This window comes from Ipomoea triloba, chromosome 9 (genome assembly GCF_003576645.1).
Source record: "Ipomoea triloba cultivar NCNSP0323 chromosome 9, ASM357664v1".
NCBI lineage: Eukaryota > Viridiplantae > Streptophyta > Magnoliopsida > Solanales > Convolvulaceae > Ipomoea > Ipomoea triloba.
The window spans coordinates 27,412,982-27,440,298 of NC_044924.1; the positions used below are offsets into that span (position 1 = coordinate 27,412,982).

At 36.3% G+C, this 27,317-nt stretch overlaps 4 protein-coding genes across 5 annotated transcripts; all 4 read left to right on the forward strand.

Annotated features, from left to right (window-relative positions):
- Nucleotides 1-1,418: 1,418 nt before the first annotated feature.
- Nucleotides 1,419-6,119, forward strand: LOC116030012 (AP2-like ethylene-responsive transcription factor At1g79700). Its single transcript, XM_031272092.1, has 7 exons — nucleotides 1,419-1,849; nucleotides 2,141-2,223; nucleotides 2,431-2,439; nucleotides 2,875-2,963; nucleotides 3,082-3,206; nucleotides 3,860-3,936; nucleotides 5,281-6,119. Exons 1-7 carry the CDS (start codon nucleotides 1,668-1,670, stop codon nucleotides 5,985-5,987), a joined length of 1,272 nt encoding a protein of 423 aa, XP_031127952.1. The 5' UTR covers nucleotides 1,419-1,667; the 3' UTR covers nucleotides 5,988-6,119.
- Nucleotides 6,120-9,999: 3,880 nt separating this feature from the next.
- LOC116030011 (protein FAR1-RELATED SEQUENCE 3-like) lies at nucleotides 10,000-17,413 on the forward strand. 2 transcript variants are annotated; one of them, XM_031272090.1, is made up of 6 exons: nucleotides 10,000-10,257; nucleotides 11,861-14,203; nucleotides 14,407-14,490; nucleotides 14,819-14,968; nucleotides 15,681-15,797; nucleotides 17,107-17,413. In XM_031272090.1, the coding sequence occupies exons 1-5, from the start codon at nucleotides 10,246-10,248 to the stop codon at nucleotides 15,789-15,791; spliced, it is 2,700 nt and encodes an 899-aa protein (XP_031127950.1). In that variant the 5' UTR covers nucleotides 10,000-10,245; the 3' UTR covers nucleotides 15,792-15,797; nucleotides 17,107-17,413. The 2 variants fall into 2 exon arrangements, with proteins under 2 accessions (XP_031127950.1, XP_031127951.1); XM_031272091.1 differs by having other exon boundaries at nucleotides 10,001-10,257; nucleotides 11,795-14,203.
- Nucleotides 17,414-23,519: 6,106 nt separating this feature from the next.
- Nucleotides 23,520-26,426, forward strand: LOC116030248 (auxin-responsive protein SAUR68-like). The gene is made up of 2 exons (XM_031272436.1): nucleotides 23,520-24,051; nucleotides 26,382-26,426. Exon 1 carries the CDS (start codon nucleotides 23,594-23,596, stop codon nucleotides 24,026-24,028), a length of 435 nt encoding a protein of 144 aa, XP_031128296.1. The 5' UTR covers nucleotides 23,520-23,593; the 3' UTR covers nucleotides 24,029-24,051; nucleotides 26,382-26,426.
- On the forward strand, nucleotides 25,849-26,433 carry LOC116030247 (auxin-responsive protein SAUR68-like). The gene has a single exon (XM_031272434.1). The coding sequence runs from the start codon at nucleotides 25,915-25,917 to the stop codon at nucleotides 26,350-26,352; it is 438 nt and encodes a 145-aa protein (XP_031128294.1). The 5' UTR covers nucleotides 25,849-25,914; the 3' UTR covers nucleotides 26,353-26,433.
- Nucleotides 26,434-27,317: the final 884 nt, after the last annotated feature.

Here is a 27,317-nt window from a genome sequence, read left to right on the forward strand (position 1 = left end):
TAAGGGCGAGTTGGATAGTGAATCCTTACCCATTGACATTCCAAATATTGAGTGATAATGTGTACATAGATGAATATTGAGTTGATGATAATAAAAATAAACATAAAAAATCTATAATATTGTACTACGGATTCATTAAATTTTACATAATAAGGGCTTGTTTATAGAGTACATTTCAAAAGGTACAATTAAATCTTGCATTGTCATAAGAAGTAATTATTTGGAGCTCCAACTCATTTATTATTAGGAAAACTTGTAATTTATGTCCCTTACAAATATATCAATTATCAATATAATGTCAATCCTGAATTATTAGTGGTGTAAATGTTACTCTTTAATTTTTAAAATGTGACATATATTGTCTATCTCCTAATAAAAAGAAGAAGAAACATTGTTGTAGGCAGAAGGAAAACAAACTAAGGGTCCGTTTGGAAAGCAGGAAATGACTTCTGGAAAATATTTTCTGGAAAATGAGTCATTTTTCGGAAAACAGTTTCATTTCCAATGTTTGGATGTATTATGAAAAACTGTCTTTGTGTGTTTGGTTCATTTTCTGGAAAACGGGTAGAATTGTATAATTAAACATTGTAATTATTTTATTTAAAATTTAAAAATTATAATAATATTAAAATAATGTAATTAAACAGTGTAATTATTTTATTTTAAAAAAATAGAATTAAAAAAAAGCGTAACACAGGTTTCTGGCGATTTCCCCACCTCATTGGTCCATAGTCATGTGTGATAAGGCTTGATTTTGGTCGAGAACATGCAAAACTGCAATTTTGGCGATTCCGAAAAATGACTTACGGAAAAAAATTCCGTAACTCATTTTCCAGAAAAATGAACTGATTTCCCTTGGTCAATAGAAAACATTTTTCGTTTGACCACATTTTCCGGACGTTGCTAAACACTGAAAACTCGGAAAACATTTTCCGAATGCCATTTTACGAGTTACCAAACACACCCTAAGAAAGAAAAATGGAAGAAAAAAATGTGGTCTTCGAATCAGAAAAACGGCTGTTAACCACATTTACACTACTAATAATTCATTAATGGGCAACATCTACACCACTAATAATTCAAGGGTGACATTGATAATTGGTGTGAGGGCATAAATTATAATTTTTCCTTTATTATTATTATTATTATTATTAATTTTTTAAATTGAGAAAAATTCAAAGAGATGCTCTCTTTCCATGGCAAACCCAATTGGCAGCACCCCTCTGCAACTTAAGACAAGTGTTCGCATTTTTAACTAACTCATGTACAAATAACCCGTTGTTTATTCCTGCCCCCACCCCTACCCCCATCCCCACCCCCACCCCTACCCCACACACAATGTCTTTTCTTGTCTTATAATTAGACCATGAAGCTGCTGATGCCACCACAGCACACCATTCCAATGGCTTCTGCTGTTTTGCTTAGCTTCAATTCCTTCATTTGATAAACCAGTTTAGAAGAAAAAGAAGATTATGTTTATGATGATGATTATGACCCTTTTCTTGATTCTATTTTCTGCCCATTCTCCCAATCCACTCTCTTTCTCTCTTTCACCTTCCTGCTAACCCAAAATCTTTCAAAAAACCAGTCAATTAAACCAAGACAGTCCATATTATTATTATATTGCATCAGATAAATAGAAATTTTGGTGTTGTGAGTGGGAATATATGGAGAAATCTCCTCCTTCTTCATCTCTTTCTTCATCATCTTCATGCATTGAGCCCAACAATGATTCTGTCATGCCTAAGCCAGACACCCAGACTGGGCACAAACGCTCCAGAGCCAAGAAAGCTCCCAATCCTGCCCCTACTGCTGCCAGAAAAAGCTCCATTTACAGAGGGGTAACAAGGTAATTTAACTGGGATTTCTGTGATTGTGCATTAAAAATTTGGTTTCAATTTCCTTTTTCTAAATCCCCTTTAACTGGTTTTATGAAATTTTAAATTTTTTTCTTTTGATTTCTGATTTTTTTTTTGACATTTCCGATTGCATGCATGAATATTATTTTTGCAAATTTTTAAATTTTCTTTGATGGGTTTTATGAACTTTTAATTTTTCCTGTGATGTTTTTGTCACTTTTGATTGCATGCAAGAAATTTAAGTTTCGTTAATTTATACTTCAATTTTTAAAAATTTTTAGGCATAGGTGGAGTGGGAGATATGAAGCTCACCTATGGGACAAGAATTCTTGGAATGGCAATAAGAGCAAGAAGGGAAAGCAAGGTGAATTTGCTCCTCTTCTCTTTACAAATTTTTTTATAGGGAAAATCACTTAGATCTGCAGTATTAATTTATTAATTTAATTAAACATTGATTAGTTTGTAATTAATTGTATCTAACCCCTACTGACATTTTCTTTTTCTGTTCTTGCCTTCTTGGGACTATCATTTTCATTTGGACTGCCCACAATTGCCTCTGCTGCTCTTTTAGTTTATTTGGGTAAGTAAAATCCTCCATTTGATTATTTTTTGGAAAATTACTATGTACCAATTTTATTTTTACCATGTAATGTGACTAGTAACACGTATCATTATGTATTAGACGAAATGACATTATATGGCAAATTATTGTGTGACCATGGTTTACATAGTGCTCTTTTGAGACCATAACAAAACGTACATTTTTAATATAGTAAAAGTACATTATTTGTGTACTGAATATACATTATACAAAATAATAATATATTTTTAGTACTCTAATAATATACTTTTCTTGAATACAATGTACATTTTTAATATACTAAAAGTACATTGTATGGTTCACACAATAATGATGATATAAGATTTGGTGAAATTTTTTGTACAAGTAGCAACCAAAGACTTTTGCATAATTTTTTTTTTTAAATAATTAATAAAAAAATGTTATTGAGTACAGGGGCATATGATAGTGAAGAGGCTGCTGCAAGAACCTATGATCTTGCTGCTCTTAAGTACTGGGGACCAAAAGCCACAATTAATTTTCCGGTAATTAAAAATTTAGAATTGTTGTTTTGGGAATCTCGGGTATGTACTTGCAAAGTTAATTAACTCAGAATTTATAATCATTTTTGCCAAAAGAGTTGTGGTTTTAACTAAATTATAGGTTGAAACATACAGCAAAGAGCTTGAGGAAATGCAGAAGTCGTCTAGAGAGGAGTTCCTGGCTTCGTTAAGGCGACAGAGTAGTGGGTTCTCCAGAGGCGTTTCTAAGTACCGTGGTGTCGCGAGGTAAAACTATATGTTGTTTCCTTTTTAGAACATAGTGTACAAATCGACATACACTAGTTCATTTATCATGTTTTTAGGCTACCGCGGTTGTTGAGTGGGACCCGCGCCGGTCTGAGTTCATTACGTATGGAGTGTGACTTTAGTTGTTACGTTAGGAGAGACTTTAGTTGTTACGTTAGGAGAGATTCTTGTATAGTTCTGGGCTCTAATACACTTTTTCCCGTCTGGATTCACTATATATAGAATGTGACTTTTGTTGTTACGTAAGGAGAGGTTTTGTATAGTTTTGGACTATAGGTCGGTTCACGTAATACATATGGAACGTGAACTTTTGTTGTTATGAGTTTTGGACTATAGTAGACCATGCCAATCTAAATTCACTATGTATAGAGTGTTACTTTTGCATTAAGGACTCTAGTAGACCCATGCCGGTACGAGTTCATTATGTATAACATGTGACTTTTAATTGGTTGTTACATTAGGTAATTCTTGTATACTTTCAGACTCTAGTAGAGTTATTCACCACAAAAATGTTATTGGAATCAAACTTGATTTCAACTGTGGTCTAAGAAAATTGCATCCATGTATAGTTGAATTGATCATTAGGATCATGTGGATATTGTGACTTGACACAGACAATTTGATTTTGACAGGCACCACCAAAATGGTAGATGGGAGGCAAGAATAGGACTTGTCTATGGTAGTAAGTATCTCTACTTGGGAACATACGGTATGTCTACTATACATACAATTCATAACTCTATCTATTATTATAGTTGATGTTAATAATGCTTTAGAGATGATCGATGAATGTAATCTTGACTCCATTCTGGTTTAAAGAACTAAAAAGCAGTGTCTTGCATTATTTTATGGTGACTCATCGTGTCATCAACGAATCGAGGATTCAAATAATCTCACTCGGGATGACAATTTCCATTTGATCTGCGGGCATCCCGCTCCCATAGAACATGCATGAGCTAGTTGGGCGACATTGATGTTGGGTAGTGGGTCGTGAGAGGATGTAAAGATCTTGTCTAGGGCGGGTGTGGGTTTTGAAGTTCGCGAGATGTAATAAAAGTATATTACTCATATTAGAATACTGTGGTAGCACACAACAAAGATGCACTTGGAAAGATTTCTCACTTTTCATACCTAACCACATCCAGTTGATTTACTTGTCTAAAGCTGACAAAAGACATTTTTATTTGTATTCAAAGCATTCTTTCTTTATTTTTTAATCTTTAAAGAAAATGTATCTAAAGCTGACTGGCACATGAACTCCTGATGCCCCAGATCTAATATTTGGTCACTTGCACTAAAGTAAACTTTCCTTTCAACCATATAAAACTGAAAATGGTCACTTTTTTAAATAGGAAAACCGCATTTCTGGGTTGGGTACTTGGGTTTGATCCAAAGTTATTGTTTGAATTATTTTCGAGTCTCTAGTACATTAAGATAAACATATGTGGAACTGCTTTCACTCTTTACCTCTCTCAGAACACCCTCATCATTGAAGTCCTTTCATTGACTTCCTAACATCAAATAGGATACGAGGTCACCGGTACCTTGTTCTTAGTTATAACTGCACATTTAGTTAAACTTTACAAGCATACACATTTATGTTGTCCTTGGCCTTGGTATGGAGCAGCCTTAAATCTCCAGGCCAGCTGTCCCACCTTTAGAGGTGTCTACAATTCAGCGAGTGAATTAGTTACTGTGTCCAACAGTGGAAACCTTGGGCTACACCCAAAAAAAAAAAGAAACACATGATGCTATCCATGGTATTAACGCATTTGGATTTTTAATGGGGAATGCAAAATTGAATGTATGTTGATCATGTTAGATTAGCAAGTAGGGTTGAACTTAGCTTTCTTCCGACTACTATCAGTCTTTACTATGTTGTCTCTGAATCATAACTCAGAAGTTATCTGCATAATGAAACTTGATTGCCATTCACCTAAGATTCTAAATCGTTATCGTCTTTGGTGTCAACTTTTCTTGTGGTATTTGAAATTACAGAATTTTGTAAATCTATTGCCACAAAATTTCAGTTTGGTTGCCTTTATTGTTGAAGGAACTCAAGAGGAAGCAGCTGCAGCATATGATATGGCTGCAATTGAATTCAAAGGTCCCGGGGCAGTAACCAATTTCGACATCAGCAATTATGGCGACAAGTTGAAGGAGATTCGAGAGCGTGCCCAAACACGAAATCTGGCTAATGCAGAGTCCTCGGCTGAAGTTCAATCCGGTGACCAACGCGACCCTAATCAGGAAAACGAAGATGGAGATGAGATGCAGCAGAGTGAATGGGTAGAAGGACACTCGGCACAACGGGCTAATACAGTGATCTTTGACGAGGAGATTCAACCCGATGAGCTGCAACTTGATCCTTACCCAAACAATGTAGAATCTTTACAACCCGAAATCTTGAAACTGGACCCCGAAAAAGAGCACGAGCACCCGTGGAACTTGTGCTTGGGCGTTGGATTCGAGGCATTCCCGGTGTCCAACATTGACCTCGAGGTGAAGCCTCCGAACTTCGATTTCTTCAATGACTCCAGCTTTGAGGACGAGATTGATTTGGTGTTCGGGAAACGGGCAAGGGGAAGTGAATTCAAGCAGGACGATGTTTTTGGGAGCATGCTGATGGATGATGAATTTGAAGCCAAGGCTGTGAAAGGGCAAGAAGTGACAGCTTCAGATTCTTCTTCTGTTTCAACAACATCAGTTTCAGCTTCCAGTGGAGTTGGAGGCTTGGCTTCTTCAAACTTGTTGAACTAAAGGGTGATTGATGGCTGGTTTTTGAACAGTTTTTTGGTTGTTTTACTTGAAATATTTTGCCTTTCTTTTGCTAGTTTTGATTTCCTATATATATAGATAGCCAGGGGATGCTGGTTGGTGTGCTTTCTTAATTAAAAATTTTCAATATATTATATTTCTTGTGGAGTTACTTCACGGTTTTTGAGAGGTTTTTGAGAAGTTTTTGAAAAATTAGGGAATAGTAATATAAAAGTCAGAGTGGCCTCCAGCTGGGGCGCGAAGTGCACCCAAAGCACTTCATGCATTTGTTTGTTTTGTGCACTTCATGCATTTGTTTGTTTTTTTTTCCCCATTTTCTTACATGAATTCTTTCCCTCCATTTTCTGACATGAACCAATGATTTGCAGGAGATTTATTTCTTCTCCTTTTGGCCTCCACATCAATTCACCTTTGCAACACCAAGTTAATAAACTGACATAAACTCCAAAATATGTGTTGGTGTGGATGCTCTAACTAATCTATATTCGTACTACGACATCAATTTTTTTTATCAGTTGTTCTATTTATAATAACTTATAAGCAAATGCAAGGCTTTATTTAAGGAAACCAAATGGTTTGTACTTAGGTTGTGTTCGGTTTGAATTATCACATTCAATGAAATTTCACAATACATTTTATTTTAATTGCAAATAAAAAGTTACTTGAGAATAAGAATTTGTGACAAACAAAAACTATAAAATAATTTTCAAAAATCTCACATTATTTTGAGAAATCTTACATTTACAAGAACCAAACAAATATATATATCAATTTTTTAGGTAATGCGAAAATTTTAAATACGTAGCATAAAACAAATGTCTCTTAGAGCAACAATAAAAATATAGACGGCAAGGAGAAAAACTCAATAAATGTTATTTTCATGAATAAGAAGTTGACGGTAATAATGTTATTGAGGTAGAGTACAATAGTTTCAGTACAAGAGTGTTTGCATGTTCCCCTGACAGAGTAATAAGGCAAACAGCATCCGACCCGAATCACCAGCACGGACCCGAAGCCCGACAAACGGCCACCCGTTACACAAGTACGACACATTGAAGAGGAGTGGACAGCACATTGAAGAGGAGTTACTCCTTAAGCATCCGTTACTTACTCACAAAGAGTCGTTGGCACTTGTGGATATAAAAGAAGAGTCTTGTTGGAGAATAGGGGACACTTCGTTTATTACACACTACACTATTGTATTGACTACTCATTGTACTATCATATTTCAGTAATACTCAAATATAGTCCGGTAATAATAATACCGTCATTGGTGCTTTCATTGAGAGCTGAAGCCAAATCTCAGGCAAGCTCTACACATAACAACAATATCAACTTATCAGTAGAGATGGTTGGATCAGGATCTAGCGATTCCCACAATTCTCATCACGTAAATCGTGGCAACACCGGTGGTGGTCGCAGTGATGGTCACTACCAGCAGTGCAACAACAATCACAATGGAAGGAAGCAGGCGCCCAAGAAACCGTTCTCACATCTCTATGGAGTATAGGAGGACAAGGGTGAAAGCTTAACAAATTTCTTAAGTAAATGGAAGAAGGAAGTCAACAATGTGTTCGATTTCAACTCTAAAGCGACGATCCTCATATTCATCCAGGCATTGAGGTTAGGAAATTTTCATAGACAACTGAACACTCACCATCCACGCTCCTATGAGGAGCTAATGAGGACAACAGCAAACTGCTATGCCAAGGCGAAGGAGGCTTATAGAAAGAAGAAAGATGAGGAAGAAGGCAAGAGGAGTGGGCGATCTGATAAAGTTGGTCCAGCCAACCACGCACCACGCCAGTCATCTGCAACGAAGGGGAAAGATCACGAGTGGCCTCGTCTCGCCCCACCGCGACACTTAACACCGCTTACTCATCCTGTTAGTGTGTCACACTTTAAAAAGAAAATTGCCATTTTGGTCCACTGACTATAGGGGTCCTGTTAATTGCAGTCCACGACTTTCAAAACTGTTACTTGCATACCATGACTATTCAATTTTTATCAATTTTGGTCACTCCGGCCAAATTGCCGGCCAAATGTCGCCGGAAAATCCTAAACCCTAAAATAATGAGGGTATTTTAGTCATTTCACACCTCTATCTTTTTCTCCGGCGAGCTACCCTATTTTCTTGCACTTTTCCGGTGACGGCGAAGGACTTGGAAAGCTTGGCGCAACGCACAATGCCCCGTGCGGCGTCCTAGGGCTCCTCATACCTCTCGGACCAGCCTTCCCTCATACGTTCCAACTGGTTTCGCCTTGCCATAGGCTCATTAGGGATGCGACAATAGCACCCAACCAGTTGTGCCTTTCGAATTGCATATGCCCGTTTCATAGTCAAGTCCTAGACCAACGACAGCCTCCCCAAACTAAATTGGGTCAACGTGCCTAACTCGGCCAGACCTAGCGTCTAAGGCAGAACTCTCCTTATTGCTATTGTCGCCCCTTTACCTGTAAAGCAGGCTCACCAATTGGCCCATTCATTCATTCGATCTTAACACGGTCACGAAAAACATCCGTGATACTCTCCCCCACCCAACATCTAGCACGCTCTCGTGCTAGGGGAGATAAAACTCGCCCAAGGATCGTCATACAATACATTGCATATGCGCCGTAACGCCAGGATCGCCATCCACAAAGCAGTCCGGCTAGGCTGGTGGCTACCCGAGTCCCCCTTTCCTTGATAGGACCCATCCGCCCTTGCGAATCTCCGGAGTGGAGCAGTCATCAGCACGTGCGTCCCTCACACCACAGTGCTCGCATAGTCCTCACACCCTAAGGACCCCACCATAACGCGTAGCAACATAAGTACGTCCCGCTCTGATACCACTTTGACACGGGCATAGAGTCCGGCACATCGCACAGCCCCCGTGCAGAGTCTCGAGACCCCTCATACCCTGCGGACCAGTCTTCCCTCATACGTTCCAACTAGTTTCGCCTTGTCATTGGCTCATCAGGGATGCAACAATAGCATACAGCCAGTTGTGCCTTTCGAATCGCATAAGCCCGCTTCATAGTCAAGTCCTAGACCAACGACAAGCTCCCTAAATTAAATCGGGTCGGACGTGCCTAACTTGGCTGGACCTAGCGTCTAAGGTAGAACTTTCCACTCGAGGTGATACGAGAATCATGAGAGTTGCGTGAGTTAGACCGCACCATTGTAATGTTTTGGGATGAAATTGTATGTTGGAAACACGAGCTTGTATGTTGAGCTCTCAATGAAAGCACTAATGAAGAAATTAATTAACTCGGGGCCCCAAATTAACTAATACCAATAATCAAAGGAAAATAAGGCAAAGGAAATACGAAAAAAAACTATATTGACCTCAGAAGACAGTAAGCCTTGTATTAAGGAAGTTTGCAAGAAGATTACAATGGTATATAATGATAAGAGAAGATGAAGATGTCCCATTAAGACAAGGAATGAATCCTTATATATTAAAGTCATCCCACGTGAATCGGGTGGCGCAGTTACGAGACTAGGTCCACTTGAGCCTGCCTTCGAGGTCGACCTCAGCACTGGCCTTGGGCACTCGAGGCCGCGACCGTTGAGCTCAGCCTTGGGGTTGACTTTGATACTCTGGGACCGACTATGGAATCGACCCGAGTTGACTTGATCCGCTACCTTAAGTAAGTTTATCCGATATTTGTTCCCAATATATCCATCACATACATATTTAAATAACTTATATAAACGAATTTGGGACAGTACATGTAATGTTTAGTAAGATTTCTAATTGGTTCTAGTAATGATTAATGATATGATATTACTGATCGATTTAGATTTGGGCAGAGTTAAATAGGTGAGTACATGTTATGTGATAATTCTAACTACATAGCATGTTTGACTTGTTTGCACCTTGATAATTTTAAGGTCAAAATCTGAAATAATTAGAAATTTGAGGTCTTACATGAAATTGAAATTTGTTTTTATTTATTATTTTTTTTTCTTTTTCCTTATTTCATGCCTTCATGGGAGCATATAAATGCATCACGCAAAATGGAGGGAGTGGGATTGTGGAACGGGGCGGGTTGTCCATTTACCCAATCGGACCCTCCACAAACGCAGCGAGAGAGAGACTGAGAGAGAGAGAGAGAGAGAGAGCTCTGCAACAGAATTACACTCCAGCTCGCCCACGCCCCACCGAAGAGAAACTCTGTAGCTCCGAAGGGCACGTGACGTCGACCGCCATAGCTCATCAAAATTGTTTATGGCGATGCCGTGAAGCTTTCGGAAATGGCGTTCGAGGTGAGAGTTCTCTCAACTTCAATTTCAATTATCATTCCCACTTAAAGAAGCGTCATTGCTCTACTACTAGGGTTTACTGTATAAAATTTTTCTTCATTTTTCTGCTTGTATGATGTTCTGGTGCACTGAATGTCTGAATTATAGCTGAAACCACGGTCTCTGGCAGTCTGGCATCTCCGCGATAATGACAACTGACAACTAAAATACGGAGTACTAAATAATAATTCTCTATTCCAATGTGAATATGTGATGCATTTTATTGTTTCGGTTAATATTTTTCTTGCTTTTTTATTTATTTTAATTTTTTATTTCATTGTAATTTAGTCCCCAGTATTGATGTTAAACTTTTAATTAGCAAAAAGAACTGTAAATTCAGCTTTAATGTCTTTTGGTTTACTGCATGTGTTATTGTCAAAATTACATTCTTCTGTCTCAATTCTCAAAGAATGCCTGGTGAAAGGCCAAAGATGAAGCTAAGGAAATCTTCTTTTTGCCCCTTTTATTGGTTTGGTTTAGTGCCTACATTATTTCCAATTTATATTGGTTGCAATTGGGTTATGAAAGAGAAAGAGGAACAATTTAGGATAGTAACCAATGATTAAAATCATGTTTGTCTAGGTATTTTCATCAATTCAGCTCCTTATATTAAGCTGAGTGGTTATTGCACTTTTTATCCATATATTGGCCAATTGTTATACAGTGGACCATGGTCAACACAACATTGTGTGGACCATGATCCTCGAATGAAACTGTAGTAGAATTAAAATGATACTTTATTATTGCTATAATGAAACTAGTGTGTGTGGAGAATGAAGCTAAAAAATAGAGCACATTATTGTCAAATGAAACTGTAGTATAATTAAAATGATGCTTTAGTGTTGCTATAATGAAACTAGTGTGCGTGAAAAATGAAATTACAATCCAGAGCCATACAATAACATATATTGTCAAATGAACCTGAAGTGTAATTAAAATAATACTTTAGCATTACTATAATTAAACTAGTATTTGTGGAAAATGAAACAAAAAAATAGAGCTCATGTAATAATGTATATTGTCAAATGAAACTGTAGTAGAATTAAAATGATACTTTGGTATTGCTATAATGAAACTAGTGTGTGTGAAAAATGAAACTACAAAACATAACAATATTGTCAAATGAAATTGAAGTGTAAAATTTGGTCCATGTTGCTCATAGACCATGGTCCATAGTAAAATTTGCCTATATTGGTAAGACCAACCATTTTAAGTTGCTCATCATGAATCTTCATTCTAGCTTTTATATTTTAATACATTTGTGTCCATTTCAGCAATAGTTGTATATAAATTTTAGAACTAACTTTATCAAGTCAGTTAAATGATCATGAAAGGCTACATTGAATTTGGATTTTTTTTTTTTTTGTCAATATATCCCTTAAAGATTAAAGAAGATTATGTTCCCCTTGTGTACTTTAAATTGAATTAGCTTATTTTGCATTTTGCCATCGTTATATGTAAATAATGCTTAATAGAGTTCAATGTTCCTTCCATCTTATAGATGTGACCAAAGGCCATTCAAAACATGAAAAGTTAATAAAATTGTTAATGTCATTCCCTTGACAAGATGGATGGTGAGGTGATTGGTGTCAAGGGCAACCAGAGGCCAAAAGATGGGGAAGCAAACATTGAGAGGAAAAAGGATGGAAAAAGGAATAGAGAAACACATGCAGAACATAAGGATGGAAAACAGAACTTGCTTGGATATTCTACTGAAGAAGAGTCTAGTAATGAGGTTGAAAAGCCATTTGTTGGAATGGTGTTTGAATCTGAAGAAGCAGCAAGGAAATATTATGATGCATATGCTAGGCATGGGGGTTTTAGTACTCATGTTGGTCAGTACAGCCGGGCTAAGCCTGATGGACCCATTGTTAGTTGGGACTTTTCATGTTCCAGAGAGGTTTTTAAGAGGAAGAATGTTGAAAGTTGCAATGCAGTGCTCCGAATAGAGAGAAAAAACACAGAAAATTGGATTGTGACTAAGTTTGTTGAAGATCACAACCATTCTGTAGCGGGTCCCAGCAAAGTGCATTATCTTCGGCCTCGAAGACATTTTGCTGGTGCTTCAAAAAATGTGGTGGAAATTCCTGACAGCCAAGCTGATGCTATGGTCTCTATGGATGGAAACCATGTAAGTTGCAATACTAATCAAGGTGTTCATAATGCAGTCAGTACTAAAGGTGTTCCAATTGCAATGGCTACTAACCAATGTGCTCAAATTGCAGCCAATACTAATCAGGTTCTGCAGAATGCTTTTTCTTTAGAGCCTAATCATATAACAAGGACTATCAGCCCTGTTACAACAGTAAACTTTATTCAGCCCTGCAGCCGGAGAAGAGCTCTGGGAAGATATGCTCAGAATCTCCTTGACTATTTCAAAAAGATGCAAGCTGAAAATCCTGGTTTCTATTATGCTATACAGCTTGATGAAGACAACAGGATGACAAATGTATTCTGGGCCGATGCTAGATCAAGAGTAGCATACAGTCACTTTGGTGATGCTGTCATATTTGATACAATGTATAGACCAAATCAATTCCAAGTTCCTGTTGCTCCATTCACTGGAGTTAATCATCATGGTCAAGTGGTTTCATTTGGCTGTGCATTACTTTTTGATGAGTCTGAATCTTCTTTTACGTGGCTTTTCCAAACGTGGTTATCTGCTATGAATAACTGTGCACCTGTTTCTATAACAACTGACCAGGATAGAGCCATTAAGGCTGCAATAAACCAGGTCTTGCCAGGAACTCGTCACTGCATTTGCAAGTGGCATATTCTGCGAGAAGGGCAAGAGCGGTTGACTCATGTGTATATGGCTTATCCTTCCTTTCATGGGGAGTTGTATAGTTGCATTAACTATTCTGAGACAATTGAGGATTTTGAATCATCTTGGACTTCTCTACTTGATAAATTTGATGTCCATAATAATGAGTGGCTCCAAGCCGTATATAATGCTCGCCAACAGTGGGCTCCTGTATATTTTCGAGATACATTCTTTGCTGTACTTTCATCAAAACATGGCGTGAGCTCCTTCTTTGATGGGTATGTGAATCAGCAGACAACTCTGCCTGATTTTTTCAAACAGTATGAAAGAGCTTTAGAGAATTCACTTGAAAGAGAAATTGAAGCAGACTTTGATACAATTTGCGCTGCACCAATGCTGAAAACTCCATCACCAATGGAACAACAAGCAGCAAACTTATACACCAGAAAAGTTTTCACTAAGTTTCAAGAAGAATTAGTTGAAACTTTTGTTTATACTGCCAACAAGATTGATGGTGATGAGGTACTAAGCAAATTTCGGGTTGCAAAATATGAACATGATGATAAAGCATTTATAGTTGAATTGAATTTTGCCGAGACAAAAGCAAGTTGCAGCTGTCAAATGTTTGAGTATTCTGGCATTCTCTGTAGACATATATTAACTGTATTTACTGTGACAAATGTTCTCACAGTTCCATCACATTATATATTAAAGCGGTGGACAAGGAATGCAAAATCTATACTTGGGTCGGATGAACAAGATGCTGTAGCACACGCTATTGACTCTTTGACATCACGTTTCAACAATTTATGTCAGGATGCTTTAAAATATGCAGAAGAAGGAGCAGTTGCTGTGGAGACCTATGATGCAGCAAGTAGTGCTCTAAGAGAAGGGTCAAGAAAGATTGCCATTATGAAGAAACATGTGGCCAAAGTCCGACCTCCTACTGCACTGGCCAGTGGAAATCCCAATGATGATAGTAACAAAAAAACTCCTTCAACTACATCTGACACAGGGTGGCCCTGGCAAGATGCAATGCCATATAACATTAATCTCAATGATGTAGGTGTGCCTATTGGTGATTTGAATCAGCCAACCATGACCTCTGTGGCCATAAACCGTGATGCTTCCTTTGCTGATAATACGGTATGAAAGTGGCGAGATGTCTTTTTGCTGTCTATTGTCATATATGCAAGGTTCCGTTTCTAAATTTCTATAATTCTAAATTTCTATAATTCTATTGTTCACAAATGATATAGAAAACCATGAAAAACTAAACTGATATAACTGATTGTTGTTATGTTTCATTGCTTTGGTGTTTTATTCTTAGTTGCCTTTCTACTATGCAGGTTGTCTATACTTGTTTCAAGTCTATGACATGGATGATTGAAAGTAAAAATCCAGCAAATAAAGTTGCTGTCATCAATTTGAAGGTGTGTATAAGCATGTTTCCTCACTCTTTTATTATTGTTATTACTCTTTTATTTTATTTTATTTTATTTTTTATAATGAATTTTATTTCTTTTGTCACATTTTGCTTACTATGGTGGTTTAGTGAATAAAAGCTATGTTTAGAAAACACTCTGTAATTGAACTATAATTGTGATAAATACCTTTATTGAGTTCAGAAGAATCAGAACAAGCTGGAATGTCTGATCTAATATTATCATGCATGTATTTCATTATTAGACAGTTGCTTCTGATGAAATTTTTTGTTAGTGTTTTAGAACTTCACTTTCCAAAAGTTTCGTTGCATTGCAGCTGCAAGACTATGGCAAGAGTCCAGCTGGAGAAACTGAAGTGCAATTTCGACTTACAAGAGTTACACTGGAGCCAATGCTGAAATCCATGGCTTACATAAACCAACAGCTTTCAATGCCAGCAAATAGAGTTGCTGTTATCAATCTAAAGGTGCACACAGTGATTTTCCATTAATTTTAATTGTTGTCACTATCTGGATATTATAATAAAAATTATGAAATTATTCCACCGCAAGATGGTTGCTTTGCTGTTTACGTTGTTTTGACATTAGCAAATACGGAGTATAAACTAGTGAAATTAAAAACAATGGCATATGGGGACAGAAGCACATTCCTTTCCATTATCATCTAGATTTTATTGACATGGATGATAACTATCCTAATTTAGATATGTAAGATTTAGATTGGGACTTTCATGCATAGTATGATGCCACATTGTGAATAATCCATAATCTACTCCAACTTGTTTATAAATGACTACTTGCTTACATAAGCTAAAACGTTGTTCACTTTACCAAACACCCCAATTGTTAATACAGACTATACAGCTGTGTTATACTAACCAAGAAGCAATTGAATCACTTTTGAACTACAAGGCAATCTTTTGGCGGGCATGCTCTGTGGTAGAGTTGCACAATTCTATTGTCTTTATAATTGATTAACTTTGAGATGAAACAATGAACTTAGACTTGTTTAACTGATATAATATATAAAACCAATTCTAATTTGCCTAACAGCCTTAATCTTTTATTAACCATAATGTTCTTTTCCTTTGACATTTATTGCGCCTTTACATTACCATTTTTTTTGCATGAGTTGACTAGGAAATTTTAAACAGATTGCACTTTTCTTGTGCCTAACAGCTCCAAGATACCAAGACAACTTCTGGAGAAACAGAAGTGAAATTTCAAGTTTCGAGAGATGCTCTTGGTTCAATGTTGAGATCAATGGCTTATATTCATGAGCAACTGTAACAGTAGGTGAGCACTTCTTTCACTTGTCATTAAAGTAATTGTGACTGAATAAACAAATCTAATTCCATTTTAGTCAGTTTTAGAGGAACAATATCATTGGTAGAAATGTTTTTCTATACTGTCTAGTGTCTACATGCTGTCTGCGGCAAACTAACATTGTGCCAACTATATCTGATACCCCATTTACTTATCTGGCACTTGTGTGGTTTCTGCTGAAAGTTTGTGTACTAGACAGCCTTATATGGGCACTTGTTGGGAAGCAAACAGAAATTTTATAGGGCTGGAAAATTTACTTGAGATAGAATATATATTGATGCTTATGCACATGCACACAGTGTAATATTTCTTTCCATAGAAAAGTAGTGTATGCATAATCTTTTAGATAAAGATACATTCTTATAAACTAAAAGGAAAATTACAAGATGTTTAGAACAAGGGCTCCTAACTTTTCACAATCAACATTTTCTAGTTCACAACTTTATGCTCTGTATGAAAGATGATATCTATTAAGGTATCATGAATGCTTTTTGGCATTGACCCTTATACATATTTGCACATTTTCTTTTGCTTGCTTATTTCGAGTTGATGCATTTTATTTTTCCTTTTGAATTAATCCATCTTCTTTAGGGGGTGTTTGGTTCAAGGGATGTTTTGAGGTGATATAACTTTCCCGTGACTCTCACATAACTTAAGAATGTGGGGGAATGTGACTCCTATGGAAGTTACCACAAATGAACTAAAAACAAAGGTTGGAATCTCACGTTCCCTAAAGTGATTTATTCTTGAAGGAAGGCACCAACTGACCAAAGGGATGCTTTGCATTGAACTTGGAAACTCCATAATTTCCTTCATATCCACATTACACTCTTCTTTGCACCAAAATACAACTTTCAGGCAAATGAGTTTTAGCCTATGCACAGGACTACAGGAGTTATGAAACCCTCCCTCTAAACAGTGATTGCTTCTTCCAACTTCCAAGTTCCAAGCCATCCCAAAATGCTCAATATAACCTTCTTCCAAAAACTGGCATGTTTTCCCAAGCTACAGACAAAATTTACTTACACTAATTAGTAATTACATCTCTTGAAATCAATAAATTAAAAGTTAGATAAAAAACTGAACAATTAATTTATTGCTGCATTATTCAAACATGGCAATAATGACTTATTATATTTTTGTGTAAGAGTGTTAGCAAACCCCACTATGCTTTTAATAAGTGCATTATTAGAGAAATGCTATACCACAGATATAAATGCTTTCTCGTCTGATTAACTAGTGTGATGACACTTTTTCTCTCTCTTTTTCGTAATTACAGTTTATCGAGACAGCAGCTGACAAATACGCTTCAAGGAGATGCGTTATGGACTTTCTTACTTAGGTTAGTTAGGTGACCCGGCATACTAATGTAAAAGGGAGTTGAAACTTAGTTGTGTATAGATTTATATTGTGAATTTTATGTATTTCTTAACAGATTAGGCTCTTGTTTTAGGTACACCTAATCAATTTCTTTGTATTAGGAGTAATCAATATGAAACTGATATATATTTGTTGCACAAATGTGGGGTTTCCTGTGCAGTTAGAATGATATCCCCAGAGTGTTAATGACTCATTCATTTTTTTTTTTCAACTGTGATGATTGCTGGAGCTGAATCTTGAACTAAAATCATAAATATACTTATATACCAAGTTCCCTATTGTTATTCTAGGAGCCAGGATGAACATTCTAGTTTAAAATTGACTGAACAATATGATATTGAATATTTACTTTAATTTAAATGAGTTTTATATAAGTGAACATTTAGTTTGAGCTTCACTAAGTCTTAATTCATAATATTGATTCTGTTGTGAAGAGATCAGGAGTTTGGGTTCTTTCGCAGAGTTCTATTTTTAGTACAATTTTTTGTAAATAATAATCTTGTATAATAACTACCGTATGTTATGATAAGTCAAATATAAATCGTTTATAAGAAAGTACATTTTAATAAATTAATTGTTAAGTTTTATATCTGACTTTTCTTGCCAAAGGTTTCCATTTGACTATTTTGACTGTCCCATATATATATAGAGACAGAATGACAAATAATATACTTTTCCTTCATCGTGAGGAAAATAATAGATAGGTACAAAGGATGGCATGGAAGACTTGTTTCATCAGATGGTGAATCTGTTCTTATTAAAAATGTCCTATAAGCTTAACCCTGCAGTTTTCTCTACCCCTCACTGGTATTGAACTGCTAGAAAAGAAGTTTAATTTGCCAGTTTCATCTCTGGTTATAAAAGATGAGAAGACCAAATATCATTGTTTTTTTAAAGGGAAAACTTGAGTTTCCTTATGACGAAGAGTGGTCACTTCTAGTCTTTTTAGACCCTCGGATGATATTGTTTAGATAGTTGGTGCCCAATAGGGATGTGAATGAGTCAACTTGTGAGTTATTCGATCTCAATTTGATGAATGTTTAAATTTGAGTTTGTTACTATTAAGTCAAGGTTAAGTTCAAGTAGTTTGAGTAATGAATCGAATATTTGAATTGAATTTCAATACTTAGATATTTGGATTTTAATACTTTGACTCGCGAACTTAATCGTTTTTTTTTTTTAAATTTATAATTATTTATTTTAAGAAAAATTATATCTTTGGTCCTTGAATTATACCTATATTGACAATTCAGTTCCTTAGTTATGATCATATTCATTTTTAACCCCTCAGTTTTGAGCGAAGTGGCGAGTTTGATTCCCAACGTTAGGGATGTGTTTCAACTTGACAGAGAACTCAAAACCCTTTCATATTAGAGGGGTAAAGTATGAAATTCACAGCTTATTCTCTTTCTATTCTTATATTGAAACCAATTTCGCAGTATTATTTTTCACTTTCCAGGCTCATATTTCAAGGTTTTTCAACTCCAAACCCATTTCGATAACTCTCCTATGACTTGCTAGCAATCTGAATCTCGTATAAGGAACATGAGATACAAATAAGGAAACACTCACTATCTTCAGGTGCGTGAAACACACTATCTTAAAAGTTTCTGATTTCCATTTTCTAAGCAACAATGGTGATCAAACCAAAACTTTTGAGATACAATAAAATGTCAAATTTTCTCTTTTATGAGAAATTCACCAATGGAGTAACTTGATATGTTTAGACTCTATTTTATTTTTATTTTTTATAAACTATGCAGTAGCTTAGTAAAAAATCGTATATTATTTTAATTTATTTTAAATAAAAGGGAAAAGGGTCAAATAAACCCTCAAACTTTACTCAAAAGTGCAATTAAGCCCTCCAACATTATAAAAGTTCAATTAAACACTCAAACTTGTTAAAATAGATCAAATAAACCATATTTACCAGTAACCAATAGGTTACCGGTTATTCACTGCCCAATTTACGGCCAACTTTGTCGGAAAGACCACCGCCGGTCATCCTTCTCCATTCCCCATCGTTTTTGCTGGGCAGAAACAGTAGGGAAGCCCAATGACAGCCCCATCACCCCATCGCCGTGGAAGTAGCCACCACAACGCAGCCATCATCAATAGAAACACAGGCTATGAGTTCTGAAGCATCTAGACTGGAATGTATTGAAGGTCTCTAGAAGAAGAAGTAAATACAAACAGAGGTAGGATGGTCATAGTGACGTTACCACCATGGCCGAGACCAGCCGTCGCTGCCAGAGGTCCGACGCTAGACGCCACCGTCACCGGTTCGGAAGTTCATCTTCTCCACGTACCGGAAAAGACGAACATACTCTGTTTGTCTTCTCCACTTGTCTTCTCCAGTGGAGAAGACGAATAGAGTCTATTCGTCTTCTCCACTGGAGAAAGACGAACAGACTGGAGATGTGTTCGTCTTCTCCACTGGTGGAGAAGACGAACAGAGTCTGTTCATCTTCTCAAATGGAGAAGACTACCAGTGCAGTCGTCTTCTCCAGTGGAGAAGACGAACGGACAGTTTGTTCCTCCATTGCAGTTGAGCAGATGTTGTATTTGATTCCCAGCAGATATTGTATTCGACGCCGGTAGCATGAAATTCGCCGGTCGCCGGAATATTCAATGGAAAAAAATAATGACTGATTGTTTCAGGTAAACAACAGGTCATTTGGATTTAAATGCATTAAAATCACAACTTTGAGGGTTTAATTGAACTTTTATAATGTTAGAGGGCTTAATTGCACTTTTGAGTAAAGTTTGAGGGTTTATTTGACCCTTTTTCCTAAATAAAATAAACTTAAATAGCTAGTAGAAATCTATTTGACATAGATATATCATTTGCATGTTTATATCACCACACAATTGGAAGGAGTGGTATGCAACCATTGAGATAAGATGGCACTAATCCTCAATCTATATTCGAGTCAAATAGTTCAAGTGTAACTCACAAATCTTTCATGCAATCTTTAGATGTTTTAATTGAGAAGAGATTCTGATTAATCAACCTAAAAATTAGTTGTTAATACTCTTGACACACACACATATAATGTTTTAATATTATGTATAATGATTATTTAATATTTGGGTAGTTTAGTACTTTAGTTGGTAGTAAGTATCTTGTTATCTAGACTAGAAGGTCTAGAGATCGAATCTTATATAGTTACTAGTTATAATGCGTGTATTGCGCGATTAAATTAATGCTCTAACACAAAATTAAAATAAGTAAATGCATATCAAAGTCAATTAATATAAAATAAAAAAGATTATTTTCAATAGAATCAAAATGAGTATTTTCAACTTGTAATAAAGGTAGTAGTAAAGATTAATATTGTTGTAGATAATTTTTACTATAATAGAAATAGATCGAATGAAGAAAAGTTGGACTGTTTTTGAAGAACCTGAATGTGCAAGTTAGCCAACTTCTACTGGTATTTTTATACCATCACATATTGTGAATCATCAAATCATAAGCAAATCTTTATTGCCTCTTGGCTGCATCTCTTGCTTGAATGGCCACATTATAGGGAAGTTGTTGTGTGTTTTTCTGGTATGGTAAGTCCACCCATTGGATGATCGAAGTCGAATGCTTCCTTAGACTAAACAAATCTTGAAAATAAGGATTCTTCAAGTATGATACTAGAATAACAAATTATTTTTTTTGGCTCTCGTCAACATAAATTATAAGGTGCCCGTTAAGAACTTCACATTCTCTGTTTGTTCTAGAAGAAGACTTCTAAGGCCTTGCTTAATATGGAGAATGCGTGCCATACTAATTGCCATGTTCAAATATTTCGAGGCAGTGCTAATCAAAGAAGCTATAGAAAGGATTTGTGAATGCAAAAACTAAGATTTGTGTGAATGAAGAACTCTGCAATTTTGATCATCAAACACTGCAATTAATTAAATCCAGCAAATTAAAGATGTAAGGTTTCTACACATCTTGTTCTCTTCCATCTATTCCCTCTCTATTATCTAAGTTAGAATCATCATCAGTTCCAAAAAATGGGTGGCAGAGGATGATCAGAGGGCTTCGGCTGAGAAATTCGCCGGAAAATATGTCGCCGGAGGTTCCACCGGCCCCGGTAAACTCAGAGCAAGAACATAGAAAACGTAAGCTGAACCCAAGCTCAAAAGTCAAACCAATTAAAATTGACAACGTTGACCAGTCAATTAAATGTAACGACGTCGTTACGGTTCTCGTACTCTACAATACACCAAAAGCATAATTCATTTCTTCTCATCCTCAGCACATGGCAATGAACTACTCTAAAATGATCACAAACCAAACAAAGATATTATGTTATACTAAACATGTAACAATGAAATAAATGCTAACTAAATTCATAGATATCACAATAGAAAAAAAAAAACTCAAGGAAGTTGAAGAAAAAATCCATTCAACACAAAAAATTAAAATGTAGTGAATTCTAGAGAGAAGGAGGAATTAATCTTTTAGTGAGAAATACTTTCTAAACATCACTACCTAATACGTATAACTTTATTTTAGTTGGAAACAAAGTCGGGTGGACCGCGTGGTTCCTATATGATAAACTTTCTCAATTGCCTCAACCCAAATCCCTTGACCACACAAATATCCTTGATCAAACAATCAACTTTGGGGACAACATGGTAGGCTTTGCCCAGAACACATTAGTCCTAGTATTTTGGTGTCTATAAGATAGGATAATAAGGAATTGCTAGTTTGCTGACATTACTGAAATATTTTTAATGTACTTGGAACTCAACTGTCACTCAATTCATAGCTTTAAAATCTCAAAAACTTTCAGTGCATTACATCTATGGTCTATCAACATAGGCTGTACAGTAGTAGTTCTAAGAATTGAAATGATGTGATATCATTAATCCTTTCTGCTTAAACTACAGTTTGATCTTCAATCATATAAAAATGGTTGAAAATGAGCCATTATATAAATTCTTTTGGTTTAAATTTCATCCATTTCATGGGAGAATTAGCACTGTCATCTTGAGTTAAAAGGCCCTATATATGTTATTTGGAATAAGATTTGGTGACAATTGGAGGGACTATTTGATGTTTACAAAGAAACTGCAATAAAGCAGGGAAACCAAAATCTGTACAAGGAAACTCTTCATTCTATGCAAAATTTCACTTGCCAAAAAACAGCCACCTTCTTCATCTAGAGCTGAATAGGAGCTGCTAGTTTCCTTTTATCCTAACTGTTAGTGTTTAGAATATGTCTTGAATTTCCTTGAAGAGATAATGTACTGCTAGTTTTACTCAAAAGTATATTCAATGCAACAAGTTGGAACATGATTTGGTGAAAATTGGATAGACTTTCTGATATTTTCAAAGTTACTGCAAAAATGCAGACAAAAATCTATACAAATGAACTGTACACTAAAACTCTTCTACACAATTTTTCTTCACTAAACTAAGTTGTGTGTAGTCTCTCAAGATCTCAAATTAGAGATGATGCCGAGGAAGGTATCCTCCATACAAGGTATTGTGAGTCCACCCTTTGGTTGATCAAATCCGAATTCTTCCTCAGCTTGACACAACAAGTCTTGGAATGAAGGGTCCTTCAAGTACGAAACTGGAATGACAAAGCGCTTCTTTTCAGTCTCCCCAACATAAACTGCAAAATGCCCCTTAGGAACTTCACTTTCTCTGTTTGTTCTTGAAGAAGATCTTTTAAGGCCTTGCTTAGCACGGAGAATGTGCCCCATACCAATTGCCATGCTTAAATATGCTTTTTGGATAGTAGGATTTCTGAAATTTTTTTCAGTATAGGCACAATTTGTGAAGGCGGAAACTAGGATTTGTGTGAAGGAAGAAGTTGAGTGGGGTGAACATCAACTCGAATGCATTTATATATATAGATCCTTTAGGACATGGATTGAGTGGCTATGAGAAATTTGGATGAGAGGCCAGCCAGCTAGAATGATAGGACAACATTACCACATGCTTTTGTCTTCCAAAAATCTTTAGACATCACTCACCACATGCCTCAATGAAATTGAACAGATGTGGAAAGCTCAACTACTTCTGTTGTTGATCAATACCCATAACAGTAAGTTAATGGTATTCCCCTACAAAATAGCTTAATCAATTTGTTTGAATGAATGTGAAGATTGAGAAACAAGACCATGTGATTCCTTATTTCTATGTCTATATATATATGGCCACACTTCATATCTGATTGAATCTGAATAATGGTCCCATACTGTTTTGTCTTCTCTGGTTTCAACCTGTCATAGCCTCTTAAGCACACTTTAAATAGGTTGCTTCCATGTGAATTTCATCATCAAACACTACAACTTTGTCCAGCCAATATCCAGGCTTTTCACAAATCTTACTTTCTTCCATTCAATTTCTCTCAGTTTCCTAAGTTAGCACCATGATCAGTTCTAAGAAACTCATCAAGTTGGCGAAAAGATGGCAGAAATTTGCTGTCATCCGAAGAAAGCAGATTTCCTTTCCAAGACTAAATGATGATGCAGATACCTGCAGTACTTCCACTCCGGTTAACAGGGATCATTTTGTTGTCTACACAGCTGATCAGAAGCGGTTTGTTGTGCCTCTATCTTATCTCGAGAATGAGATTATTAGGCAACTCTTGAGCATGTCAGAGGAAGAATTTGGACTTCCAAGCAATGGGCCTATTACACTACCATGTGATGCAGCCTTCATGGACTACATCATTTCACTTCTTAGCCGAGGCTTATCCAGAGAACTCGAGAATGCATTGCTAATCTCAGTTATTTCATCTCGGTGTTCATCAGCTTCACTGCACCAAGAAGCGTGGAGAAATCTGGAATTGCCAGTTTGCTGATATTAATGCCAATAATTTCTGTAAATGAAATACTCATCAGCTGTAGCTCAATGCAGAATGTTAAATGTACAGAAATACAAAACTTGATATCCAGTATTTTCAGTAATCTCATTAGAAAATTAATATGTTTTCATACCTTTCAGTCTCTCCTTAAACTTCAGAAGTGCCTATTTTTGTTAATTTTTTCAAATCACAGTCAAATATGAGCAAAAAGCATTTAAACATATAATTGGCTAAATTTATTTGTCCATCTTATCTTGACTACAGACTCACTAGGAAAACTATTGAAAATGTCTGAAGAACAATTTGGTGCAGATCTTGGTATCTTACCTTCGTATGATGAAACAGATTTTGTACTGCTAAATCTTAAATTCTCAACCCATCATTCCATTAACTTTTAAGATTCAACAAAAATCCATTAGTAAGCATGATTTGGCACTGTTGAAATTTTCACTCACTTTGGCACTTCACACTGTTATAATCTAATCGGTTGACCACTTGAAATTGGACCGGACCCTCCCCTGAAACGAAAGCTATGGATGCCACCAAAGTGGATGGACCGAACAAACAGGCAACAAGTTCATATAAAATCATAAACATTTCCTCTGGTTCTCTAAGCACATCTTAGGTTCATATGATGCTTGAGTGAAGGAAGCAGTTGAGTGAGCTGTGTTGCTTATTTGGTTGTTTCATGTGTGCCAGTGTAAATAATACAATAAATTTGGTACACATCTTAGGTCCATATGATGAAGATATATTAATTTTACTGTTAGTTTTGCTCAAAGTATATTCACATAAACAAGTTTGAATAGGATTTGGTGAAAATTGGACAGACTTTCTGATATTTTCCAAGTTACTGCAGAAATGCAGACAAGAATCTATACAAAAGAACTGTACAGGAGAACTCTTCTATGCAAAATCTCCCTTCACTATAATAAGCTGTATGTAGTCTCTCAAGATCTTCTCAAACTAGAGATGATGTCAAGGAAGGTATCCTCCATACAAGGTATTGTGAGTCCACCCGTTGGATGATCAAATCCGAATTCTTCCTCGGCTTGGCACAACAAGTCTTGGAATGAAGGGTCATTCAAGTACGAAACTGGAATGACAAAACGCCTCTTTTCACTCTCGCCAACATAAACTGCAAAATGCCCCTTAGGAACCTCACTTTCTCTGTTTGTTCTTGAAGAAGACCTTCTGAGGCCTTGCTTAGCACGAAGAATGTGCACCATACCGATTGCCATTGTTTTTTTTGAAAGTAGAGGCAATGTTAATCAAACAAGCTATAAAAACAATTTGTGGAAGTAGAAACTAAAGGTTTGAGTGGGGTGAATACCAACTCAAATGTGTTTATATAGATCCTTTAGAGGTGGATTGAGTGGCTAAGATAAATCTAGATGAGAGGGCGGCCAGCTAGCAAGATAAGAGACATTACCACATGGATTAACATCATTCCCCACATGCTTCAATGATATTGAATAGATGGGGATAGCTTAACTACTTCTGTTTTTACAAGAAAGCCTGCAAAATTGACAGATGAGGAAAGAGAGCAGTAAGTTAATGCTATCCGCCTAAAGAATTCATTAATGGATATGTTTGAATGAATGAGATGATTGGGAAACAAAACCATGTGATTCCTTATTTCTCTGTCTCTAGATCCCATATATTTCTGATAGAAGCTAAATGGCCCCATGCTACTGGGTGGAACATGGTTTTGCCTTCTCTGATTTACTCAACAACTTTAAGCTTGTTATAGCCTATTGAGTACTATAAATAAATAACTTCCACAAGCATTTTGATCATCAAACACAACAATTAAGTCCAGCAAAGATCTACAGATCTTGTCCTCTTCCAGTCAATCTCTTTGTGTTTTCTAAGTTAATATCATGATCAGTTCCAAGAAGCTCATCAAGCTGGTGAAAAGATGGCAGAAATTTGCTGCCATCCGAAGAAAGAGGATTTCATATCCAAGACTAAATAATGATGTCACGGATAGCTGTAGTTCTTCCTCTGCTGTTAATAAGGGTCATTTTGCTATCTACACATCTGACCAGAAGCAGTTTGTCGTTCCTTTATCTTATCTCGAGAATGAAATTATTAGGCAACTCCTAAGCATATCTGAAGAAGAATTTGGACTTCCAGGCGATGGGCCTATTACACTACCATGCGATGCAGTCTTCATGGACTACATTATTTCTCTTCTTAGCCGAGGTTTATCCAAAGAACTCGAGAATGCATTGCTAGTCTCAGTTACTTCGCATCGGTGTTCATCAGCTCCACTGCACCAAGATGGGTGGAGAAATCAGGAATTGCTAGTTTGCTGACATCACTGTCAATATTTTTTGTATATATATATTAGGAATTCAACTTATAGCTTTGAAATTTCAACAAGTTCCAGTGCTTTTTTTTTGCATAACTTCATTTGGTGATAAAAACACAGCAATACTTGGTTCTGCTTCACTGTGACCTGTCTATGAAAACAGTTCTAAGAACTGAAATGATCAGAAATCACTAATCTTTAATCCTTAAACTACAGTTTGATAGCAGAATTAGCCATTTCCTGAAGTAAAAGGCCCTCTATCTTCTGTTGGCACACTGATGAATAACTTTTATGCTGAAAATCTGTTGGTTACCACTTTGCAACAAACATAGATTTTTTCTGTCAGAAAGCACTTCAAAAGTTTTATGCTTTGGAAAGACAAAAGGTTTAATTTTCCCTCCTCTTGTCTGTTTCGATTTCAGTTACTTAAGTACTTTTGTACATCATAGGGACAAAACAGCGAAAAATATTGCAGTCAAAGTTAGTTGAAGTCTTAAGGATCTTTCTGATACATCTGCTATTTGAAAGTTCAGCATAATCCTATTTTTACAACTTGGAATAATTTTTTTTATGAAAAACAGGAAAAATTGGATGGACTGAGCTACATAGACATGTAGAGTATGAATCTTTACAGTATGAACTACATGTAGATATTTAGGGCAAAATAGGCCTCCATATAACCAATGAAATTTACAGTTTCCAAATTGATCATGAGACAGTGAAAATGAGGGAAAAAAAACTGTACTAGTATACTCTCTGTGCAAAACTTTTCTCCACTAAACTAAGCACTTTGTTGTCTCTCAAGATCTTAAACTAGAGATAATGTCAAGAAAGGTATCCTCTACACAAGGTATTGTGAGTCCGCCCATTGGATGATCAAAGCCGAATTCTTCCTCAGCTTGACACAGCAAGTCTTGGAATGAAGGGTCCTTCAAGTATGAAACTGGAATGACAAAGCGCTTCTTTTCA

Bases quoted from the DNA above. Each gene is read 5' to 3' on its own strand.
- LOC116030012 (XM_031272092.1), top strand. From the start codon at position 1,668: ATGGAGAAATCTCCTCCTTCTTCATCTCTTTCTTCATCATCTTCATGC. The intron at 2,964-3,081 runs GTAATTAAAAAT...ACTAAATTATAG, and splicing joins AAGCCACAATTAATTTTCCG to GTTGAAACATACAGCAAAGA. The intron at 3,207-3,859 runs GTAAAACTATAT...TGATTTTGACAG, and splicing joins AAGTACCGTGGTGTCGCGAG to GCACCACCAAAATGGTAGAT.
- LOC116030011 (XM_031272090.1), top strand. The intron at 14,204-14,406 runs GTATGAAAGTGG...TCTACTATGCAG, and splicing joins CTTCCTTTGCTGATAATACG to GTTGTCTATACTTGTTTCAA. The intron at 14,969-15,680 runs GTGCACACAGTG...TGTGCCTAACAG, and splicing joins TTGCTGTTATCAATCTAAAG to CTCCAAGATACCAAGACAAC.
- LOC116030248 (XM_031272436.1), top strand. From the start codon at position 23,594: ATGATCAGTTCTAAGAAACTCATCAAGTTGGCGAAAAGATGGCAGAAA.
- LOC116030247 (XM_031272434.1), top strand. From the start codon at position 25,915: ATGATCAGTTCCAAGAAGCTCATCAAGCTGGTGAAAAGATGGCAGAAA.